The sequence below is a fragment of the Oryctolagus cuniculus genome, chromosome X, assembly GCF_964237555.1.
Source record: "Oryctolagus cuniculus chromosome X, mOryCun1.1, whole genome shotgun sequence".
In the NCBI taxonomy this organism is placed as follows: Eukaryota; Metazoa; Chordata; class Mammalia; order Lagomorpha; family Leporidae; genus Oryctolagus; species Oryctolagus cuniculus.
The window spans coordinates 45,699,638-45,723,631 of NC_091453.1; the positions used below are offsets into that span (position 1 = coordinate 45,699,638).

The following is a 23,994-nucleotide window of genomic DNA, read 5'->3' on the forward strand; positions in this document are numbered from 1 at the left end:
ATGAAAAAGTTTTCAGAACGCATACAAAAGTAGACATAATAGAAACTAAAACATTACTGATATACCTATATCCTACATGCAATTATCATCAATCCCACTCCAACGTCAACCACACCCACTCATTTTCCTCTTTCCATATTATTTCAAAGCAAATTCCACTTTTTATCTTTAAGTAATTTAATATATAACTTTAAGACATAAGGAGTATTTAAAAACATAACCATAATGGGGCAGACATTGTAGTGCAGCAGATTAAGCCACCATTTAGGAAACCTGCATCCCATATCAGAGTGCTGGTTCAAGTCCTAGCTACTCTGCACTTCTGATTCAGCTTGCTGCTAATGTGCCTGGGAGGCAGCACATGACAGCCCAAGTACTTGAGTTCCTGCCACCCTCTGGGACACCTGGATGGAGTTCCTGGATCCTGGCTACCCTAGCTGTTCCTGGCATTTGGGGAGTGAACAAAGAGAGGGTGTGTGTGTATGTGCATGCGCGCGCTCACGCCTCCCTCTGTCACTCTGCCTTTCAAATAAGTAAATCTTTTAAAATAACAATAAAAATAACCATACAAAATAAAATATGTTTGGAATTATCAAATTACTAGTCAGTGTTCAAATTTCAAATTTTTGCATCAGTGTGATGAGTACTTGCATTTATTTTCTAATCAGGTTCACAACAATGTTGTGTTGCAATTTTTAAAATTTACTTTACAAATTTTTAAATTTATTCTCTACATTGTACAGTTTAGTAGTTTTTAAGATATATTAATAGAGGGACTGGCACTGTGGCATAGAGGGTAAAGCCATTGCCTGCAGTGCCGGTTGGCATCCCATGTGGGTGCCAGTTTGAGTCCTGGCTGCTCCACTTCCGATCCAGCTCTCTGCTATGGCCTGGGAAAGCAGTGGAAGATGACCCAAGTGTTTGGGTCTCTGTACCTGTGTGGGAGACCCGAAGGAGGCTCCTGGATCCTGGCTTCAGATCAGCACAGCTCCTGCCATTGCAGCTAATTGGGGAGTGAGACCTCTCTCTCTCTCTCTGCCTTTCTTTCTCTCTCTGTGTAACTCTGACTTTTCAAATAAATAAACCTTTAAAAATATATATCAATAGAGTTGGGAAAATCACCACCAATTCCATAATAATTTCATCACTTCAAAAAGAAATACTATACTCATTAGGGAATCACTCCCCATTCTCCTTACTCCCAGTCTCCGACAACCTATAATCCACTTTTTGGTATAGTTGTATCTATTTTTTTATTTTTTAAATTTTATTTTATTTATTTATTTTTATTTGACAGCTAGAGTTAGACAGTGAGAGAGAGACAGAGAGAAAGGTCTTCCTTCCATTGGTTCACCCCCCAATTGGCTGCTACAGCCGGAGCTATGCCGATCCAAAGCCAAGAGCCAGGTGCTTCCTCCTGGTCTCCCATGGGGTGCAGGGCCCAAGCATTTGGGCCATCCTCCACTGCCCTCCCAGGCCACAGCAGAGAGTTGGACTGGAAGAGGAGCAAGTGGGACAGAATCTGGCACCCATGTGGGATACTGGCGCCGCAGGTGAAGGATTAACCAAGTGAGCCACGGCGCCGGCCCCAGTTGTATCTATTTTTGACATTTCATATAAATGGAGTTATATAATATATAACTGGTACAACCATTATGGAAGACAGTATGGAGAGTCCTCAGAAATCTGAAAATAGATCTACTATATGACCCAGCCATCCCACTCCTGGGAATTTACCGAGAAGAATTGAAGTCAGTATATGAAAGAGTTATTTGTACTCCCATATTTATTGCAGCTTAATTCACAATAACTAAGATATGGAATCAACCCAGATATCCATTGACTAATGACTGGATAATGAAAATGTGGTGTATGTACACAAGGACTATTACACAACCATGAAAAAGGAAATTCTGATATTTGCAACAAAATGAATGCAACTGGAGATCATTTTGCTAAGTGAAATAAGCCAGACACAGAAAGACAAGTATCACGTGCTCTCTTATTTGTGGTAGCCAATATGGAGAGAGTACCAAACTTGTGTGAATGTTGTATCATTTGCTATATAGTTGTAAATAGTGCTTCACTGCATCATACCACATAAATGACAATGTACTGCTCTTTCACATGTTAAAAAAAGAAACGGGGGTGGGGAATAGTATAGTGAGGACTCTTGGGGTATAGTAATACTCTGTTCTTAATTTTGGGAGTTGGTTAAGAGTTTGATCAGATTAAAAAACTCACTTATCTATACATTTATGTGCATTTCTTGGTATGTATACTGTATTTCAATAAAATGTTTTTAAAAAGAGAATTATTGAGGACTAAGTGATATATAAACAACTGCGCATGCTTGTGTACAGCACACTAAGGACAAAGATCCTACATGAGGAGTAAGTGCACAGTGACTCCTGTTGTTGACTTAACGAATTGACACTCTTGTTTATGGCCCCAGTAATCACCCTAGGCTCTTGTCATGAGCTGCCAAGGCTATGGAAGCCCCCTGAGTTCAGTGACTCTGATCATATTTAGACAAGGCCATGGTCAAAGTGGAAGTTCTCTCCTCCCTTCAGAGAAAGGTACCTCCTTCTTTGATGACCCATCTACCTATGAATAATGAAAATCTGGTACATATACACAATGGGATATTATTCAGCCATAAAAAGATGGAATGTTGTTTGCAAAAAAAAAAAATCTGAAAAACAAAAAAATAAAAGCAAAAAAGCATGGATGGACCTGGAGGTCATTATATTAATTGAAATAGGCCAAGTACCTGAACATGAATATCACATGATCTCACTCATATGTGGAATCTAAAAAATAGATGATCTCAAAGAAGTTAAAAATATGATAATGGTTACCATGGGCAGGGAGGGAGGGTTTGGGAAAGGTTAATTGGTAGACAGTAGGTCATAGCTAAATTCGGAGAAGTTCTGGGGTTGTATTTCACAGTTGGGTGGATGCAGATAATGTACTGTATATTTCTCTATTTAAATATCTAGAAGGTGGGATTTTGGATGCTTCCTCTATAAAGAAATGTTAAACGCTTGAAAGGATAAACATATTTATCTTATTGGATATTATATAATGCATACATATAGCAAAACATATCTCTGCCAGCTCTCTGCTGTGGCCTGGGAAAGCAGTAGAAGATGGCCCAAGTCCTTGGGTCCCTGTACCCACGTGGGAGACCTGGAAGAAGCTCCTGGCTCCTGGCTCCTGGCTTCCGACTGGTGCCGCTCTGGCCATTGCAGCCAGTTGGGGAGTGAACCATCAGATGGAAAACCTCTCTCTCTCTCTGCCTCTCCTCTCTCTGTGTAACTCTGACTTTCAAATAAATAGATAAATCTTTAAAAAAGTTTGGTAAAATTCTGCAGTCAAGCAATTAGGTCCTGGGCTTTTCTTAGATGGGAGGTTTTAGATTCAGCCTCCTTATTATTTATTATTTTTTCCCAGATTTTCTAGTCCCAGAATTTCCATTTAGTTGCTTTTTATTATAATTTACTAAGGTTTTCTAATTTTTTTCAAGAGAATTCATAATTGTTTGCTAATGAATTTTTAAAAAAAATTTAAATATTTTAAAATTTAAAATATTTTAAAATTTTTAAAAATATTTATTTGAAAAGCAGAGTTACAGAGAGAGGGGGGGAGAGAGAGAGAGAGAGAGAGAGAGAGAGAATATCTTCCATTCACTGGTTTACTTCCTAAAAGGTTGCAACAGTCAGGTTTGGGCCAGGCCAAAGCCAAGAGCCAAGAGCTCCATCTCTGTCTCCCATGTGCCAAGGGCACAAAGTACATCATCCACTACATTCCCAGGCATTCTAGCAGGAAGCTGGATCACAAGTGGAGTAGAAGGGACACAAACCAGAACTTAGATATGGGATGCTGGCATTGCAAATGGTGGTTCAATCCACTGAGCCAGAATGCTGGTCCCTCGATTTTATTTAAATCTTCTGTTTTGGTAGGCAGTTGACTTGCTTAGCTTGTTAGAGCATAGATTCTGGCCTACAATTGTGAACTGTTTTTAATGATGACATAGATGATAGAGCCCCTATAGTCTTCTTTGGGTCTGTTTAGTTTGTTTGATACTCAGAAGACCCTGTGAAAATCTGTGAAGTTCCTTACCTTCCTTCAGTTCTCCAATGTTTTGGATGTTGATTTTGCTCTGTTTCATACTGAAATCTGTCAGATATCTGCTTAATATTGTATATGTATATATATAATTATATAGGTTTACAAAATTCTCTTCTCCATCTCCCTAATTTCCTACTTTCCTATGTTCTTTCTACTTGCAAGAGTGAGGGTCACTGCCTGCCACTACTGAGTAGAGAGAGAGTCCAAATTCCCTAGGTCCTCTACTACTACTGCGGGGAGCAACTCGGACTAGACTAAGTTACTCGAATTAAGACTTATTCTATGCATCTGCTCTCCCACAATATGGCGCTGGGAGAGGAGGAAATAGCTTCTATGCAGCTGCCTCCAGTTCAACCAATAAACAGCAGGACCTGCTCCTGATTGGAGGAGAGCAGCGTACTCGGCGTGTGGGTAGCAGAGTTGGGATTGGTGGAAGAGGACTATAAAGGAGGAGAGAGCCAACATGCACCAGGAACATCTATCTGAAGGAACACCTGAGCAGCCCCTGAGAGAGCCGACCGGCGGTGTGCCACTCCCCTGCGGAAGTGGGGAAAGTGGCAGGGGGCCCTGCCCCTCCACGGAGGTGGAGGGTCGGCAGCCAACCCGGGAAGAACCAGCAGCAAACCCGGGAAGGGCCGAGCAGACAAAAGAACAGTGCAGGGTCCTGTGTCGTTCCTCCACGAAGAGGGGGAGCGACAACTACCAGGTGGGGGACAGGAAATGGACTTCTGTCTATTGGCACAGCTGGCATGAGAGAAAAATATTTACCTGAGCCTATCTTTTGCCACTGAATGGGAAACAAGAGATAGGACTTCCCAGTTCCTGTATGCTGGTGCCATTTTTGGGGACAGACAGAGGTTACCTGGGCTTCTATGCTGACACTGGGTGGAGAGTGGAGAATAGGGCTCTCCATTTGGTCCCTGCTGTCTTTACTGGGAAGAGGGATGGGTTTTTTGACTGCCTGGATTTAAGTCCTGAGTGCCATTTACTGGATGTGTAATTGCTAGTAAGTTATTTATTGTGTCTCTGTCTTTCCATTTGCAAAATGAATGATAGTAGTACTTAATTAATAGACCTGCTGGAGGACTGAGTTAATATATGCAATGTGCCACATAAGCTGTAATTCTTGTGTCCAATATTCCTAGTGAGAAATTTGAGTTGAATCTGATTCCCCTGAAGATGAGCTTCTCCTTCCTCAGATAGCTTTCAGATTGTTCTCTTTGTTTTTTGATGTTTTTAAATTTGAGTTTTTAAAAGCAAGGGGATTCCTGATTCCTATTCATCTGAGAACTCTTCTAAATTATTGGGAAATTTTCCTCATTTATTCAAATGGCCTTTCATTTTTTGCCTCTCATTTTGACTCCTATTATGTAGAGAGCTCTTTTTGAGCCAGTAGGGAATATGGGAGCATGAGAGGCCGGGCATAATAATCTAGGCAAGGGTTGGTAAGGGCATGGCCTACATAAAGTAGCGGGGAAGGTGAGGAGGGCATGGCTGTGAGTAGCAGTGGGAGTAGGGGAGTGTCAAGGGAAGGAGAGTAGGATAAGGAGACAGTTGCACTATATAGCCTAGCCACTGGGAGTTTGAGAGAACCATTGAAGAGAGCAGTAGACTGTAGCAGGGGCCAATGACAGGAATGGAAGTGGCCTTGTGAAGTTTTTCAACACACTTTCCTGTTCTGAGCCAGGGACATTTTATATATATATATATATATATATATCCTTATACTTTTCCACTCTATGGAAAAGATAACCTTGGTTTAGCCGCCCCACGTCTGCATTATCCCATGCTGAATATGTTCCCTACTTTCAGCTACTCTATCAATTCCAGCCATTCCCCACCTCACCCTTGTGTATGCCTTTCTGTTCACCAAAGTGTTGTCACAACAGCCCCCCAGTATTCCTTTTTATTAGTACCTTCATGTTACAGATGAGGAGCAGAGACACAGCGAAATGAAGGAGCCCATATCCAAGACCACATCAGTGACAATGTTGAAGCTTCAAGTCTTCCCTCAGCTGTGTTGAGTTTCTTCCACCTTTCTCCATTTGAAGGGAAATGAGCATCACTGTGTTGGCCAGTAAATATTGCCTAAAGGGTCATTGAGGGGCTGGTGTTGTGGCATAATGGGTTAAGCCACCACCTGCATTGTAAGCATCATATTTAGGCAACAGTTCAAGTCCAGGCTGCTCTACTTTTTCTTTTTTTAAAGATCTATTTTATTTATTTGAAAGACAGAGTTATAGAGAGAGGTAGAGCCAGAGAAAGAGAGAGGTCTTCATCTGCTGGTTCACTCCCCAAATGACTGCAACAGCCAGAGCTGAGCCGATCTGAAGCCAAGAGCCAGGTGCTTCTTCCTGGTCTTCCATGCGGGTGCAGGGGCCCAAGGATGTGGGCCATCTTCCGCTGCTTTCCCAGGCCATAGCAGAGAGCTGGATCAGAAGTGGAGCAGCTGGGACTTGAATTGGTGCCCATATGGGATGTCGGCACTGCAGGCTGTGGCTTTAACTCACTGTGCCACAGCGTCGGCCCCAGTGGCTCCCCTATTTCTGATCAAGCTCCCTGCTAATGGTCTGGGAAAGCAGGTAATGATGGCCCAAGTACCTGGGACCCTGCCATCCACATAGGAGACCCAGAAGAAGCTCCTGTTTCCTGGCTTTGGCCTGGCCCAGCCCTGGCTGTTATGGCCATTTGGGGAGTGAATGAGCAGATGGAAGATCTCTGTTTCTCTCTGTCTCTCCTCCTCCTCTCTCTGTAACTTTCAAATAAATAAATAAATCTTTTTTTAAAAAAATGAAAAAATACAGAAAAAATGTGTCATTGAGTGTCTTCTCTGTGTCATGGGCTCTTTAATAGCTTTTTAAAAGATTTATTTATTTATTTGAAAGTCGGAGTTGGTGGGGGGAGAGGTCTTCCATCTATTGGTTAACTCCCCAGATGGCCTCAACGACTAGGGCTGGGCCAGGCCCTAGACAGGAGCCAGGAGCTTCATCTGGGTCTTCCATATAAGTTCAGGGGCCCAAGTGCTTGGGCCATCTTCTACTGCTTTTCCAGGCACTTCAGCAGAGAGCTGGATCAGAAATGGAGCAGCTAGGACATAAACTGATACGCATATGGGAAGCCAGTGTCACAGGTGGCAGCTTAACCTGCTATGCCACAACACCAGCTCCAATCCTTCTTTTTTTTTTTTTAAGATTTATTTATTTACTTGAAAGAGTTACACACAGAGAGAAGGAGAGGCAGAGAGAAAGAAAGGTCTTCCATCCACTGGTTCCCTCCCCAGTTGGCCGCAATGGCCGGAGCTGTGACAATCCGAAGCCAGGAGCTTCTTCTGGGTCTCCCATGTGGGTGCAAGGACCCAAGGACTTGGGCCATCTTCTACTGCTATCCCAGGCCACAGCAGAGAGCTAGATCAGAAGTGGAGCAGCCGGGACTCGAACTGGTGCCCATACGGGATGCTGGCACTGCCGGCGGTAGTTTTACCAGCTATGCCACAGTGCCGGCCCTTGATACTTCTTAAATATATCATCTCATTGGATCCTTATGACAATCCTAGATAGTAGGTATTAATTTTAGATCCATTTACAAGATAAAGAAACTGAGAGAATAAGTAGCATGCTAAAACTCATGCAGCTTCAAAACAAAGATTTGACTAGAAACAAGATGGCTTTGGGACCTGTATGCTCATAAAAATTTATTTATTTATTTATTTGAGAGATGGGGGAGGGCTGGAGAGAGAGGGAGAGAGGTGGAGAGAGAGAGAGAGAGATATTCCATATTCCATCTGATGGTTCACTCCCCAAATGTCCACAATGGTCTGGGATGAACTGGGCCAAAGAGCAGGAACTGGGGCCAGCACTGACTGTGACTGCACCTCTAAATTAATAAATAAATCTTTTTTTTAAAAAAGAGAGAGTAGCCTTGAACTGAGTCCGGATCTTCCGCATGTGTGGCAGGAGCCCAACCACTTGAGCCACTGCCTCTCAGGGTTCACATCAGCAGAAAGCTGCAGTCAGGAGCTGGAGCTAAGTTTTGGACCCAAGCACTCCAGTGTGGGACATAGATACCGTAACTTGTGCTCCAGCCACTAGCCGAGACACCCTTGCTTGGAAACTGTCTTAAACTACTGTGCAGTACTATCAGTCAGAATTTTGTTAATTACAGTCCACCTTCCTGTCCTGAAGAAGATACTCTGGGCTAGAAGCCTACATGCAAGCCAGTTGGTTTTTAGACCTAGCTCTGCCTCTGGAACTAAAAGGTGTCGACACGTGTAACTAGACACAAATGACCTGTCCACTCTGGGCCTTCTTTCTCTTCTGTGAAATAGAGAACTTGGACCAACTGAACTCTAAGGTCCTTCCCAGCAACTAGTCCACTGATTGGGACAATGGCCAATCCCTCCTTAAAACCAAAGTACTGTTCTTAAAGCTGTGGGGACAGTGTTCTGGAAATACCTGTGGTCTGCAGACTTCCTGGGGGAGAATTCCCCCACAGGGGAGCAGCAACTTCAATCTTAGTCTCTGTCTGACCCTTTCTCTCTCTCTAGGCATGCATATTTTAAGTCTCACTCCCTAGGTGAACAAAATGAGCCAGGCTTCTCATTGTAGAAGTAGGGTTCTGCTAGGGAACCCATAATCCTTTGCCACAATAGGAAGGCAGAATCCAGACAGGTGAATCAGCTCCATCAGTATGTTGTTCAATGGTGCCTGATGTGTGTGTGTGTGTTTTTTTTTTATTTGACAGGTAGAGTCATAAACAGTGAGAGAGAGAGAGAGAGAGAGAGACAGAGAGAAAGGTCTTCCTTCCGTTGGTTCACTCCCCAAACGGCTGCTACGGCTGGCGCTGCGCCGATCCGAAGCCAGGAGCCAGGTGCTTCCTCCTGGTCTCCCATGATGGTGCAGGCATGCAAGAACTTGGGCCATCCTCCACTGCCCTACCGGGCCACAGCAGAGAGCTGGACTGGAAGAGGAACAACCGGGACTAGAACCCGGCTCCTATATGGGATGCTGGCGCCACAGGCGGAGGATTAACCAAGTGAGCCATGACGCCAGCCCCCTGATGTGGTTTGAACAAGGTTTGGCTCTCAAACTCAAGACTTTAAACATCAAATTGCAAATTAATGATAGTAAGAATGGGGCCGGTGCTGTGGCGCAGCAGGTTAATGCCCTGGCCTCAAGCACCGGCATCCCATATGGGTGCCGGTTCAATACCCAGCTGCTCCACTTCTGATCCAGCTCTATGCTATGGCCTGGGAAAGCAGAAGATGGCCCAAGTCCTTGGGCCCCTACACCTGTGTGGGAGACCTGGAAGAAGCTCCTGGCTCCTGGCTTTGGATCGGTGCAGCCATCTGGGACCATCTGAGGAGTGAACCAGTAGATGGAAGACCTCTCTCTCTCTCTCTCTCTCTCTCTCTCTCTCTCTCTCTTCTCTCTTCTCTCTTCTCTCTGCCTCTCTTCTCTCTGTAACTCTGACTTTCAAATAAATTTTAAAACATTTATAAAAAATGATAGTAAGAGGGTGGAAGCATTCTACAATCATGCTATTTAGGAGGTGAGCCTGCTTAAGTCATAGGGGCGATGTCCTTGGAAGGTAGTTCTCATGAGAGGATTAATTATAAAAGCTGAATTGGGCCCAACCACTCTGATTCCTGACTCTTCATGTGATTCTTCCTCTATGCACACCTCACCATTTCATCTGCTGCCCTCATCAGATACCCAACCAATGGGGCTGCCCAATTTGGACTTGAACCTCCCAAAACCCGAGGCTAAATGAATGTTTCTTTCCTCCATAAGTAACTTGTCTCAGATATTCAGTGGTAGTAATGAAAATCTGACCAATGCGGTACTGTAGCCCAGGCACAGGGGCTATGACTGTTTGTGGTCCATTTGCCCATCAAACTGCAATTGGTGAGATTCTTTGCCAGAAGACAGTCATTCCAGAAGGATGCCAGAATCCAGGGTGAGTTGAATACTCCCTCTGCCCATCCAATGAATCCCCAAAGATCCTTGTACACTCTAGGCCCATCTTTTTCTTTTTTTTGGGGGGGGGGCGTCATTAATATTAGAGAAGGGAAGCCCAGTGGTTTGAGTAGACTTCTCTGTGGAAGGTCCACAATACCTTTATGCTTAAGCTTAGTCAAACTGCAGGAGACCTCGACAGACAGAGCCACTTGGAGGATATTGTGATAAGATTTTTGCAGATTTTAGGGCTGTCATGGAATGTTTCTAATTGTAGCAGTCACATGAGATCATCAGGTAGGGGTTTTCTTTTCTTACCATCTAGCAAATGGTAAAAGGGAGGCTCATTGAAGGCCAGGGAATCATGCCAACTTCAAATAAAGTGAGTAGACTGGAAATGGGACTTCAAGGCAAGTTCTCTTTACAGAATAATATATTGTATTATGGTTTAACCAATGTTAAAGACAATCCGTAAACAGTAGATTCTACCAGACACACTTGATCATCTTTTTTCTTTTTAAAGATTTGTTTGTGGGGGCCTGTGCCTCCACCTGCAGGGCTGGAATCCCATATGGGTGACATTTCGAGTCCCAGCTGCTCCACTTGTGATCCAGCTCTTTGATGATGGCCTGGGAAAGCAGAGGAAGATGGCTCAAGTCCTTGGTAACCTGTACCTACATAGGAAGAGGTTCCTGGCTTTGGCCTGACCCAGCCCCAGCCATTGCAGCCATTTAGGGAGTGAACGAGTGGATGCAAGAACTTTCTCTCTCTCTCTCTCCTCCTCTATCTCTGCCTTTCAAATAAATAATAAAATTATTTATTCATGTAATTGAAAGGCAGAGTGACAGAAGGGAGAGAGGGAGAGGGGAGAGGGGAGGGGGGAGGGGGAGAGGGGAGAGGGAACATCCATTCTCCATTCTTGGTTCACTCCCCAAATGGCTGCAACAGTCAGGTCTGGGCCAAGCATAAACCAAGAGCAATGAACTCCATGTAGGTCTCCTACATTGGTGGCAATGCCCAAGTATTTGGACAATCTTCTGCTGCCTTCCTAGGCACAATAACAGGAAGCTGGATTGGAAGCAGAGCAGCTGGGACTCCAGCCAGCACTCCAATATGCAGTGCCAAAATGCCAGTTCCACCATTGATGTCTTTTGTGACCATTATTAGAATTTTCCATACAATGGCCTAGGCTCGGGGAAGGACTGAGTGGGGCACCTCAAAGAAAGCAGGGATATAGGAGTTTGGAGAGCTAGAAAAGAGGCCAGGAGGGACCAATACCATGGCATAGTAGGTTAAGCCTCTGCCTGTGGCACCAGCATCCCATTTGGGCACTGGTTTGAGTCCTAGCTGCTCCACTTCTGATCTTGCTCACTGCTAATGGCCTGGGAAAGCAGCAGAGGATAGTCCAAGTGCTTGGGTCCCTGCACCCACATGCGAGATCTGGAAGAAGCTCTTGGCTTCAGATGCACCCAACTCCAGCCATTGCAGCCATTTGGGGAGTGAAACAATGAATGGAAGATCTCGGTCTCTTTCTTTCCCCCTCTCTCTACAACTGCCTTTCGAATAAAATAAATAAATTTTTAAAAAGAAAAGAAAAGAGGCCAGGAGTGGCAGCACGAAAGGGCTTTCAGTCTTCTTGAGATAATGGTCTATTGAAGGCCTGGTTTCCTTCCTCTCCCCCCACCCAATGTAGTTTCATTGTATCTTAGCTATGGCCTCAGCACTGGCAGAAAAGTAACAACTCCTCCCACTCCTATGTGCAATCTTGTATAGTGGGCTTCTTTTGTGTGGAAGTGCGGGGACAGACGGATAGGGCTGGAATTCCCAACCACGAGGGAAGATGATTGGGAAGGTGGTAATTATTTTACTTATACATGCAGATAACAAATGGTACTGGGGTCCCACCATAGAACGTTGTACTTTAAATCATCTTTCTCCACTCCCAGAACGACCTACTAGCAAAGAGCCCCCTTCCTGTAGTGTCCACTAGCCCCGTTGGTCTTCAAGATCGACACAGAGTCCTTCATTATGCACACACATTTATTGAATTATTCTACATGCCCACAACATTGGGTACTGGGAGTTCACAGATAAATTAGGTGATCACAATAAATAAAGATCAAGGGAACAAAACACACACTCGATTCATTTAATACCACAGAACAACTTCTATTCTAGGGGTAAATAACACAGCTGGAGATTGAGTGTGATGGTGGCTAACTCTGGTACAGAAAAGTTTCACAGTAGAGATAACACTTGACAGAGGAAAAAATATTTGTTTTTTATCAAGAGGAGGAATTGAGTGGTGGAGTGGCAGTTGGGAACTGGATGAGCGGAGGTATGTATGGATAAAAGATCTAGTATCTTGGAAGTCTGAAATGAGGTAGAGGAAGCTTGAAATATGAAGAAGTATGGACTTTAGCCAATTGCAAGTTTCTGGATGGATTCTCTGATGCCAATGTAGACAACCATGACACAGAGAAGGGTCCAGGCAGCCAGTGAGTAGGCTGTAGCAATTATTTAGAGGACAGACAGTGAGGGCCAGAAAGAAGACTGTAGGGTCAGGGAGGAAAGGGCTGATAGAAGAGATATGTAGGAGGTAGCATCAACAGGACCTATTGGTGAAGATCAAATGATGGGGACCCCCTTGATGTTTAAATTGTCAAAAGGGGTATCAATATATCAAAATCCTTGAGAGCACTGGTCAGGCTCATTTTGGGACAAGTGAGGTCTCATTTGTGAGGAGAGTGCACCTGTACTGGTTCCTGAGCTGACCATGGAAAGTGAGCTAACAGGAAAGGGTACTTGAGAGGAGTTGATTGATTTTTTAAATATATATAAAGTCATGAAAATGAGATGTGAATCAGAATGGATTTCTTTGAAGTTCAGGTTACATATGTGGTAAAGGGTCCCTGGGAAGTTCAAAGTGGTTTTGGGGTGATGATAGGTTTTGGGGGAAAGAGGTCACAAGAGGGGAAAATGACTTCTGTTTCTTTCCTATTCTCATTCCTTGCATTGGTTTGACCAAATCACTGAAGTTAAATGTCATCAGCCACTTGGGGGAAGATGACAACCAATAAAGACAAGGGTGTGCTCCAGGTGTTCATGAAGGATAATCCCAAATTTCCTGGATTGGGTAGGTAGGGAGTGAGTGGGCAGGTGGCTGGGGAATGTAAATGGTAATATAAGTGGGGCACTGGGGGACAGAAGGCAGTGTGGAGGGAAAAGGATGAAATTCAAAGGAAGATTGGAGTAAAATGGTTGTTTTAGCCCTCCTAAATTATTTAGGTAGTGGGAGTAGACTATGATGGGGCTCTCCCCCAAGCTACTCATTCTAAGGAGAAAATGGACTGTTAGCCCCTCTAAAGGTCCTTATGGTCAGCTGTGATTTTAGATCGCTTAGAAGGCCACCATTGGGTAGCAGAGCGGAACAAGGCAAACCCTGAACGCAGGCATCGACTTGGGCTCTCTCTTGCTCTGCTTTCTGAGCAGGTGCCTGCGAGGGCTCCTTGGCCTGTTTCATCTACCTCTTCTTGGAGGAGACTATTTGGTGCCTCAGACTCATCTCTAATGACGAGATGCTCATTTTTGCCCTGACCTGGGGGGTGAGAACAATGTAAATGTTTGTGTTTTCGTGCTTGGCTTGATTCCTTGGGGCGAACCATGCATTCTGATGGTGAGAGGGCAGTGCTCGCTGGCACAGCCTGTACCTTGGATGGTTCACCCAGTTTATGCTGTACATCAGCTGGCTTGACTTGGGCTTCAAGCTCTTTGGCTTGTTCTTTAGTGGACTTGGCCTGTGCCTGACCCAACTCAGTCTGTACCATATCTGCTTCACCCTGAATCTTGGCTGCTTCAGCCTGCTTCTTTTTTGGAACTTCACTCATCTTAACCTGCACCTCTGCCTGCACCTCCTCTGGCTCAGCTTCTTCCCTGCATGGTTTGGCTGGATCTTTGGCTGGCTTGGCCTGTTCCTTGCATGCATCCACCTGCTCCTTAGCTGCTTCTGCCTGCACCTCAACCTGCTCCTGACCTGGTGTGGCCTGTGCCTCAATTTGCTCTTTGGCTGGCTCATCCTGTACTTCTTTCTGCACTTCAGGTAGTTTGACTTGTGCCTCAGCCTGCACCTGGGATGGTACAGAACAGACCTCAGTGAGTTCATTTTGCATCCCAGATTGCACGGCCTGCACCTCAGCCTGTTCATTGGCAGTTTGGGATTGCTTCTCAGTTGGTTTGGTGTGCTGCTTGGCAGGTTCAGGGTGCTTCTCAGCTGGTTCATCCTGTGTTATTACCTGTTCCTTAGCCGGCTCCTGGGCTGGTTTGGCCTGTGCTCCAGCAGGTTCTGCTTGCTTCTTGGCAGATTCCACGTGTGCCTCAGTCTGCTCTTCTTCTTGCTCCTTAGCTTTCCAGGCTTGCTCATCAGGCTCTTTAGCCTGTTCCTCGTCTGCTTCGCCCTGTGCTTCAGCTTGTACCTCCAACAGTTCAGAACGTACCCCAGTGTGCTCAGCTTGCACCTTGGTTGACTCAGGTTGTGTCTCAGCTGGTTCAGCCAGTGTCAGGGCTATCTTGGTCTTTATCTTTGGTGGCCTTGCCTGTGCTTTAACTGGTTCAGTCAGTGCCAGGCCCAGTTTGACTTTTGCCTTGGGCGATTTGGTAGGTACCTCAGGCAGTTCAGGAAGTGCCAGAGCCAGCTTGACTCTTGCCTTGGGTGACTTTGCCTGCACCTCAAGTGGTTCAGCTAGTGCCACAGTCATCTTGGATTTTGCCTTGGCCTTTGCCTTGGCTGGCTGCACCTTTGCCTTGGCCAGCTTGGCCTGCACCTGGGCCAGCATGGCCTTTGCATCAACTGGTTCAACCTGTGCTTTCACAGGCTGTATTCGTCCTTTGGCTTTTTCCTGGGCAAGTTCAGTCTGTGCTTCTGTGGACTGGGCCTGATTCTTGATCTTCCCCTGGGCAGGTTTGGTCTGTGTCTCTTCCAGGACAGACAAGGCCTCCTCTTCAACCTCCTTCTGGGCTTCTGCTTCTTTGTCTCCATCCTTCTGAAACTGAAACTCATAAAATCCTTTTATGGTCTTCAGCACTGCAAATAAAGATTCAGGCAGAATGGGTTAGTGAGAAGGAGGAAGCAGCAGATGGGAAGCAACAGAGGAGCCACAATGGCTTCTCCAACAAGAAAGGTGGTGCAGGCTTTGCCTGCATAGTCTTTGCCACCATTTGCCCCAGTGCATGCAGCAGTAAATCCTTCCTCCAGACTCCTATCTATTATTCTCTTAGTACTCCCAGGCATAGCTAAGCTAGAAGGGGATCTTAGAAACCAATGCTTCCCCTGTTGTGGATGCCAACCCAGACATCTAAGAGCAGTAGGGGGTGGGGAGCAATTTCCAATATTGTAAGAAGCGGAAATTGTACATTTGCCCACAATAAGACTGCACCACAGCTTCATTCAAATAATAATTCTTTTTTGTCTAGGAAGCACAGGTTATCTTATGCTGATCAGAGGCTCTGACTGGCAGTTATATGTCTTTGAGTAATGAAACAGTGGAAAATTGGATTACAAATAAATATAGCTTCGTTGGGAGACAAAATCTTCCCAAACATAAATCCTAGTAGAGAGAAAATGATGATAGGGTCCTGAGTGGCAGAGAGGTAGGAGTTCACAGGTGTGGGCCCACCCATCCAGTCTGTGAAGAGGAAATGATAGCCAAAAAGCCTGGAATGGTTGTTGAATTCACTTAAGTTTGCACATTAAACCCATAGCACAGTAAAGCCAAAGTAAGTATCATCAGTAGTCATAGTATAGCCTCAGAAGCTTTGCTTCCAACAACATTACACACAGATGCCTAAGAAAGCAATGCAGGCCAGCACCACGGCTCACTAGGCTAATCCTCCGCCTTGCGGCGCCAGCACCCCAGGTTCTAGTCCCGGTTGGGGCACCGGATTTTGTCCCAGTTGCTCCTCTTCCAGTCCAGCTCTCTGCTGTGACCCAGGAAGGCAGTGGAGGATGGCCCAAGTGCTTGGGCCCCTGCACCCGCGTGGGAGACCAGCAGAAAGCACCTGGCTCCTGGCTTTGGATCAGCGCAGCGCGCCGGCCGTAGCAGCCATTTGGGGAGTGAGCCAGTGGAGGGAAGACCTTTCTCTCTGTCTCTCTCTCTCACTAACTCTGCCTGTCAAAAAGAAAGAAAGAAAGAAAGAAAGAAAGAAAGAAAGAAAGAACGAACGAACGAGAGAGAGAGAAAGAAAGAGAGAGAAAAGAAAGAAAAGAAAGAAAGCAAGCAATGCAAAGCAGAGTTATTAAGGTTGAAGATTCCAACCCATGGAGTCACCTGCCTACCTTCCTATGGCCCCTCACTGTGCATAAAGTACTTCTGAGGAGCTCAGGGTAATGAGAGTACAGTTAAAAACCATGAGCTGGGGCCAGCGCTGTGGCACAGTGGGTTAAAGCCCTGGCCTGAGGTGCCGGCATCCCGTATGGGCACTGGTTCAGGTCCCGGCTGCTCCACTTCCAATTCAGCTTTCTGCTGTGGCCTGGGAAAGCAGTAGATGCCCCAAGTCATTTGGGCCCCTGCACCCACATGAGAGACCTGGAGGAGGCTCCTGGCTCCTGGCTTCCGATCGGCACAGCTCCAGTCGTTGCGGCCAACTGGGGAGTGAACCAGTGGATGGAAGACCTCTCTCTCTCTCTCTCTGCCTCTCCTTCTCTCTATGTGTAACTCTTTCAAATAAATAAATACATCTTTAAAAAAAAAACCATGAGCTATGGCTCAAGTTGCCCTGCTAACTGGTGATACAAGCCCAGAGGTGCTTATATTGCTTTAGAGACAGAGCTAGATCTAGTACCCATCTCCTCAGTTCAGTGGTTTCCTCCTGCCCCACTGCTTTTTCACTATAGATCACCTTGCCTGTCAGTTAGATATGATCAAGACTATGGGCAGCCTGACCTTCCAGATTCCCCAATGAATAGGCCAAAGCTTGAATGCCTAAAATAGTGGACCTCAGATACTACCTGAGTTTGCTTAACCCCCACCCAACCTCCCAGCAGTGAGAGGACTTGCAGTGAAGGGAACCTGTTTTGAAATTGGGGAGGGGCCGGCACTGTGGCACAGCAGGTTAAAGCCCCGGCCTGCAGCATTGGCATCTCACATGGGCACCAGTTTTAGTCCCAGCTGCTCCATTTCTGATCCAGCTCCCTGCTAATGCAGCTGGGAAAGTAGCAGAGGATGGCCTGAGTCCTTGGGTCCCTGCACCCACATGGGAGACCCAGAAGAAGCTCCTGGCTCCTGGCCTCAGATCAGCCCAGCCTCTGCCATGGCAGCCGTTTGGGGAGTGAACCAGAGGATGGAAGACCTTTCTCTCTCTGGCTCTGCCTCTCTCTGTAACTCTGTCTTTCAAATAAATAACATAAATCTTAAAAGAAATTGCTTGAGAGTCAGGAAGTGAAGATATCTTCCTGGCAGTAGCTTCTACTGGTTTTTGACTTTCACTCCTTTCTAGAAACTTCTGAAGCTTTCAGAAGCCTGACCCAGTCAACCTCCACAACATTTTGCCTTCTTGGTTGTCTTTCGTTTAATCCTCCAATCAAACTGATAGCTTTCTCAGAGCAAAGAAAATGGTTGTTTTATTTCTACACCCTTGATACTTGACCCATCATGGATAGATTTTAACAAGTGTTTCTTTTCTAGAACTCAACTCTCACTACTCATATATGGTGGCAAGATGGAGATTATTATTCACAATCTCCAGATGAGCAAACTTCAATTCCAATAAGAAGAGAGTTGTTTACAAGTAAACAAAAAAAGTAAAGATATTTCTGATATGATCTCCAGGTAACACTGGCATTCACACTGGATGTTGGTAAAAACTGAGAAATTTCTAGGAAACAGAGGGCAGAGCCACAGTGTAGTAGGAAGAGAGAACTATGAAAGTACAGCAGTGAACTAACTTTGAGTATTGGCATGGGTATGGGGGAGAACAATGGATAAAATGGGAGAGGCCCTGGTGCTGGAGCCTGAGGCTGTGTTTGCATTGCATCCTCATGACCTCTCACCAGTCTCCCATCACAGGGTAAATATTTTGTTAGTGACATTCAGTCTTTGCAAAACATGCTGTCTCAGAAAATATAAATGATAAGAGCACATTGGGACAGCAGATGCAGAGCCACCTAGCACACTGGTGGATAATTTTTTACTATTAATTCTATGCAATAACCCACAGAAGATATTTACCTTCGAATGACCAATGGAAAGAGGGAGATTCAGATGATCTGAAATTTTAAGCCTCTGTTGCCAGTGATCCTTGGCTGTTTTTCAGGAATATGTGTAGTACAATGTATTGGCTTCTACTGGCTGGGAGGAGTAGGAGGAAGGCTAATAAGGGCTTATTTGCTATTTATTGGGCCCACAAAGAACCAGGGTTCTTTGTGTTTGTGAGCCTCAGCATGTGTAATGACTGGAATTCTAGCCTCAATTCTCTGTTTGTTCATTATTTTGATGGCTATGGGAACAATGTGTCTTCAAGGCTGTCTCTCTGATCTTTTCTATCTTCTCTCTGGGTCTCTTTATCGCTTCTGGCTTCATACCTAATATCCCAATAGCTTGGCTTCCTTGCTCACAGCAAAGAGTAAGGTACCCCCCTCCTCTTTGTGCTCTCACATTTAGTTGGGCTCAGGGAAGCCCTTATGGGAGGCTTTTACATGAAGGAGATTCAATAGGCCTTATGTCCTTTCTTCTCCTGTTTTCCACATTACAAGGATCTCTTCTGTTATCACCTTCTCTGTCATTTCCATTACTTACCCAAATCCCTCAGACACTCCTTCTGGCTTCTGAAAATGCCCTCCTTACCTCTCCCTGTATAGCCAAAAGAGAGATTAAGGATATTTTTCCTGATTCATCCCTCTAAATTCAAGTACTCCTGGAGAGACGCCCTTTCTACCAGAAACTTCCAGTCATTATGGAGGAAGTCACTTTGCCATCATTATTCGATGCAAGTCCCAGAAACCAGGAAGAAACAGTGAGACCTCAAAAACTTCTGAAATAGCTCAAAAGAATTCTAGTTTTGCAGCAAAGATCCAAACTGAGGCAGCAACCCAACTGAACCAAGCACCAATGTTATTGGCTCCTGATCTGTTCTCTGCATCATTTCCGCTTCTCCTTCTATGGCCCTCATTCCTCCTTCTTATCAGATGACAATTTCATTCATAGTACCTTGGGTTTCATGAAAGGTTTCGGCTACCTGATACCTTAGGGTCTCACTAGTACTGGACTAAATCAAGAATCATCTGGCTCTCCACAACAGGGATGAGAGCAGGGATTGACTTAAGTAAGAAAAAGCACACATGCTGGAAGCACTCTTGATCCAGTTCATGTGGACAGTAGTATAGAAAATACTATTAAGGAAGGCTAGGGATGTCACTGTTGGCTCAGAGTCACACGACTCCATTTTGGGAGTCACATCTGTAGGCTCCAGAGGCCTGTCTTGTCTATAGCACACTACATCATCTGAGAGTGAGTGCTTGGTTCTTCAGGGCATCTAAGTCTTGATCCTAACCTTCCCCTACCCAGGGGCCAAACAGCAAGTGTTCTGAGTGCAGTTATGTCCTTCCTTGTCCAGGCATTCTACTTCAAAAGCAGTCCCTGTTTTGATTAATTTCTCAGGCATCTCCAGATGGGTTTTCTGCTGCTTTCTGGGTGTCCTTCTGGGCTAATCAACTACAGTCAGGTGACTTGGTTACAGAAGCCCCTTCAAAAATATTCTTTTAGTTCTTCACTACTTCTATTTAGTGGATGTGTGGGTGCTCAGCATACTCTAGGCTTCCATAGTCTTCTCACTGTGGGACTGATACCATCTTCAGCTTCCTCAGGACACAGTTACAGTTTCAAAGGCAGGTAGGCCCTGGGAACAATAATAGTTGCTGGTCCCTCTCAGATGGATGGCATGCTTGACAGAACTGAGAAGATGAGACATTGACCCTGGTTGGTATGTCTAACTTGAAGAGCAAGGTAAGTATAGCCATAGAGATGACGAAAGATGGCCCAGACCACTAGGAACAAGAGCTGTCTGGGGGTTAATTAGGAAGGTAAAAGGGACTGAGGAGGTTGACAGGTAATATTGCTCTCTGTGGACATCCCCAGATAACTTAATGTGGGCCACCTTCTGGAGAAGCATGGAATCCAAGCCCTTGTCTAGGAACTTGTGGTGCTATAGTAGTTGCCACAGAGGCAATCATATGAAAGGTATGTGGAGTCCAAGTGAGGGTGGCATCAGAACTGGAGGAGTAAACCATGAGATTTTGTCAGAACCAGGGTATTGGGTTCAGTGATATACTGGGTATAGGCAGGCAAAAGCATGTTTCAGGTCCTGCCCACACTGCTAAGCAAGCCTCCAAGCACTATTAATATCTCTCTCTTTCTTGGGTTCCAGTATGCCCCCGTCCCACCATGACCTCTGCTTTGTGGGCTAGGCCAACCGCACAGAGCTAAGTGCATCCCATAAATCATGAGACATAATACATTCCAAGTCTGTGGGAGGAAGAAGTGAGGAAGAGATAAAGACACTGAGGGACAGGGTCATGGTCTCCCTGGAGGGAGATGGCACTTCCTGGGCACTGGAACTAACCATTGATTTTCTGGGTGAGTTAAGTTTCCTTTCTTCCTAGAAACTCTAAGGAAATTCCCAGCTCTAAACTTCTCTGGAATAATAGGTCTGTGAGACATAGGCTCTAACTCCTTGAAGGGTCGGCTTTTTCCCAAAGCTGTGTGTATATCTTTTTCAATAAGCCCTAACCTTTGTTCAGTTCAGCAAAATACACACACAAAAAAGATAGTGGTATAACTGGGTATGGGAGCCTAAAGTCCAGCCCTTGTGATGATAACCCTTTCTCTTCTTCACTCAGAATAGCATCTGATACATGCATGAAAGGAGGAGAAAGGAGACAATTCTCTTTCCACTAAGCCCCTTCTAGCACCCAGGCTACATCAGCTACTTTATTCTCATTCAATTAAAAATGCTCACACCTCAGCATTAGCATCTTTCTCCTAATTTCTCAGACAAGGATACCTAGGCTCAGTGAGGTGATGTCACTTGCCCTAGGTAACATACTCAGGAGGTTTCAGAGCTGGAGTTCAAATCCAGGCCATGTTCTGAATGATGTACCAGAAAGGGAAGTAGAGCATAGTGACTATTAGGGCAAAATCAAGCGTGGGTATCACAGCATAAGGATGAGACCACAGAAAAGGGAGAAGCTGAGCTGAGAAGGCAAATTTACAAGTTCTAATAGGCATAGGTTAAATGGGAATGGGACTTAATGGTTCAGGACGTACAAGTGTATCTCAAAAGGTCTGTGGAAAAGTGGAATGAAAATCCAAGTTTATTTTGGTAGAAAAATTTGTGAAATGTCTGTATAGTGTTTTCATAATACACATTTCCATGAACATATTTAAGACCCTTCATGTGTATGGATTTCAAACATTTTTGCACCAAAATAAACTTATCTTCTGATTTCATTTTCCATGATGTTTTTGAAGCCTCTGCTCCCTGTGATATCTATGCTGCTTTAGTTTGTGCTTATGTGGGCATGTCTATGTGTTGAGAAGATGAACTCTATAGCCTTTTCTACTCCCAGGACCAGCCATGGTCAGAAATAAGAGCCATTTCTGAGGCACCCGGGCTGACCACCAGCTGATGACACTCTGCTACCAGCACTCCCTCAGCTGTTGCCCGTAGTTCCCAGCAGAAACAAATAGAGCCTGTTCTACTCATGCTTCCCTGCCTGTTGGAGCAGCGTCCTTTGCAAAGTTATGCCTTTGCTTATCTGTGTTACAGCACTTCTCATCACTTCCTTTAGGAAGAAGCAAAATGAGTAGGGATGGGGCTAAAATGCCTTCTCTGGGACACACATTCCCTCCACATATCAAATCACCATGCAATTCCATTTTGGGTGGTAGTTGTGCTTTTTCCCAATTGCTCACATGTCAGAAGCAAAGGCTCAGCAGAGAGAAGGGCCTTTCCCAACACCGTAGAGTGATGAAGCTGGTGTTAGCACTCAGTTCTGCTCTCCTTGATCTCAGTCTAGCATATTTTTTCAGTGCACCATGCATTGAAGATAAAGTTCCCTGGCCCTGAGGGATACTGAGCTTCTCTTTTACCTGGTTTATCTTCAGCACCACTGGCACTTTCAGCTTGAGCTCTCAGTAACAGCACAGGGATATCTTCTCCAAAGATTTCAGGAGTATTTTCAATCAGGAACTGAACCAGCTGGGTCACCTGAGGGCAAGGCCTGTGGTCAGAGGATAGGCCTGGAAGGGAGCCCGACTGTGAGGAGCTGCTCAAGAATTAAGGACCGCTTGTCTCCTCTCAGGTAAAATCCAAGCCCCTTAGATACCAGGCAAAAGAACCAGAAAAGGGTTTTTCAGCAGCTGTGTGAAATTTCAAACACTCTTACTATTCCAATTTGACATGAAAAGAGAGACAGGAAAATTAAATGACTTATCCAAGGTCACACAGCCAGTCAGTAGTTGGCTCATTTTGTTCTACAACAATTATCCCTCCACGTGTCAAATATGCACAGGGTGCTTGCTCTGTGCTTGGTGCAAGGTGAGGGTTTGGGGAGCCAAAGAAACAAAAGCAGGATTCTTGGCTTCGGGAAATTAACAATCTGGTAGGTGAGCCAAAAATAATCATCTTCCTTTTTACTTGTTCGGCACTTTAGAGTTTCAAAGCCCTTTTATAGCTGCATTCTCTTTTTTCCCATGATAAACGCTAATGTAAGGAGCATTTCAGAGAGAGAGAGAGAGAAAGAAAGAGAGAGAAATTATGGCTCAGTAAGGTCTCCTGACTTTCAGAACTCACACAGTAAGTGATGAATTTCCAGGATGCTTCCCAGGCCCAGCCTGTGCTCTGTTCCTGACATGGGGCTGGGCAAGGTTTGTAAATAGAAAGATGCCTTATGGAGGCCAATGAGGAGAGAAGCAGTGGATGCCTTACCTTGCCCATGTTCCGGCTCTCATCCTCTGGTCTTTTAGGGTTGGGCAACCACAGCATGTTGGGTGCAACACACAGAGCGAGGTTGAACGCTGTCATCTGGTTCTCCTCAGAGTTGGCCACAATGTGATCCAGGACACCAAAGAGGTACTTTAGCAGCAGGCGATTGCCTTCAGGAAGCTGAGCTACCAGTCTGACAAGTGGATGAGTTATGATACCCAGAGGATGGGGGACAATCCAAGAAAGCACAATTTCCTCTGTGTGTGTGTATGTGTGTGTGTGTGTATGTGCACACATGTGTGTGGGTCTTTGCATGTTGGGAGGCAGGGACAACTTTGTTAAGCCTTTTCTCCTTGTTTGGCTAATTTTGTCAGAGCACTATTAATAACTGGAACCTTAGAGAATCTCCTCACTCTCCTTCTATGCAGGAAAAGGACATTGGAATCCAAAGCAGGGAAGTCACTTGACTAAGGGCACACAACTACTTGGGGCAGAGCTTGAAGTGGAACCACGTATGCTACATGAAGAGCCCTGGTTGGAGAATATCTGAATTACTGAGAACTGACATTCCTTCTCCTTTTCTTCCTTTCTTCATCTGCATAACTCTTGACCTTCCCCAAGTCCCAGGGTGGAGCCTTGAACAAGGGGTCTTACCTCTGGAGAGAATGGACTTTCTGCTGTTTAGTGCGCCCCTGCATGGCTGTCATCCACTGGCTATGCATGCCTGAGGACAGCACGCTGTCAGGTATGTTGCGCAGGAATTCCTGAATGAAAATTCACTCTTAGAAAATATATATCTTCTTGATGCAGGCCCACAACCACTAAAGGAACAGCTAATGAATAAATGGATGCCCTTCTAGCCCGTGATACCCCCTGCCATGGTTACCGCCAAGGATTCCCACCCTCTACCACCTGAGTTTCTGAGGCTTGG

At 45.3% G+C, this 23,994-nt stretch overlaps 1 protein-coding gene across 2 annotated transcripts; it reads right to left on the reverse strand.

The window, feature by feature from the left end:
* Positions 1-12,131: 12,131 nt before the first annotated feature.
* LOC138847580 (neurofilament heavy polypeptide-like) lies at positions 12,132-23,954 on the reverse strand. 2 transcript variants are annotated; one of them, XM_070066732.1, is made up of 4 exons: positions 23,718-23,954; positions 23,067-23,256; positions 22,229-22,346; positions 12,132-15,168 (listed from the first exon to the last, which is right to left on the reverse strand). In XM_070066732.1, exons 1-4 carry the CDS (start codon positions 23,783-23,785, stop codon positions 13,451-13,453), a joined length of 2,094 nt encoding a protein of 697 aa, XP_069922833.1. In that variant the 5' UTR covers positions 23,786-23,954; the 3' UTR covers positions 12,132-13,450. The 2 variants fall into 2 exon arrangements, with proteins under 2 accessions (XP_069922833.1, XP_069922832.1); XM_070066731.1 differs by having other exon boundaries at positions 23,067-23,953.
* Between the last annotated feature and the right edge of the window lie 40 nt (positions 23,955-23,994).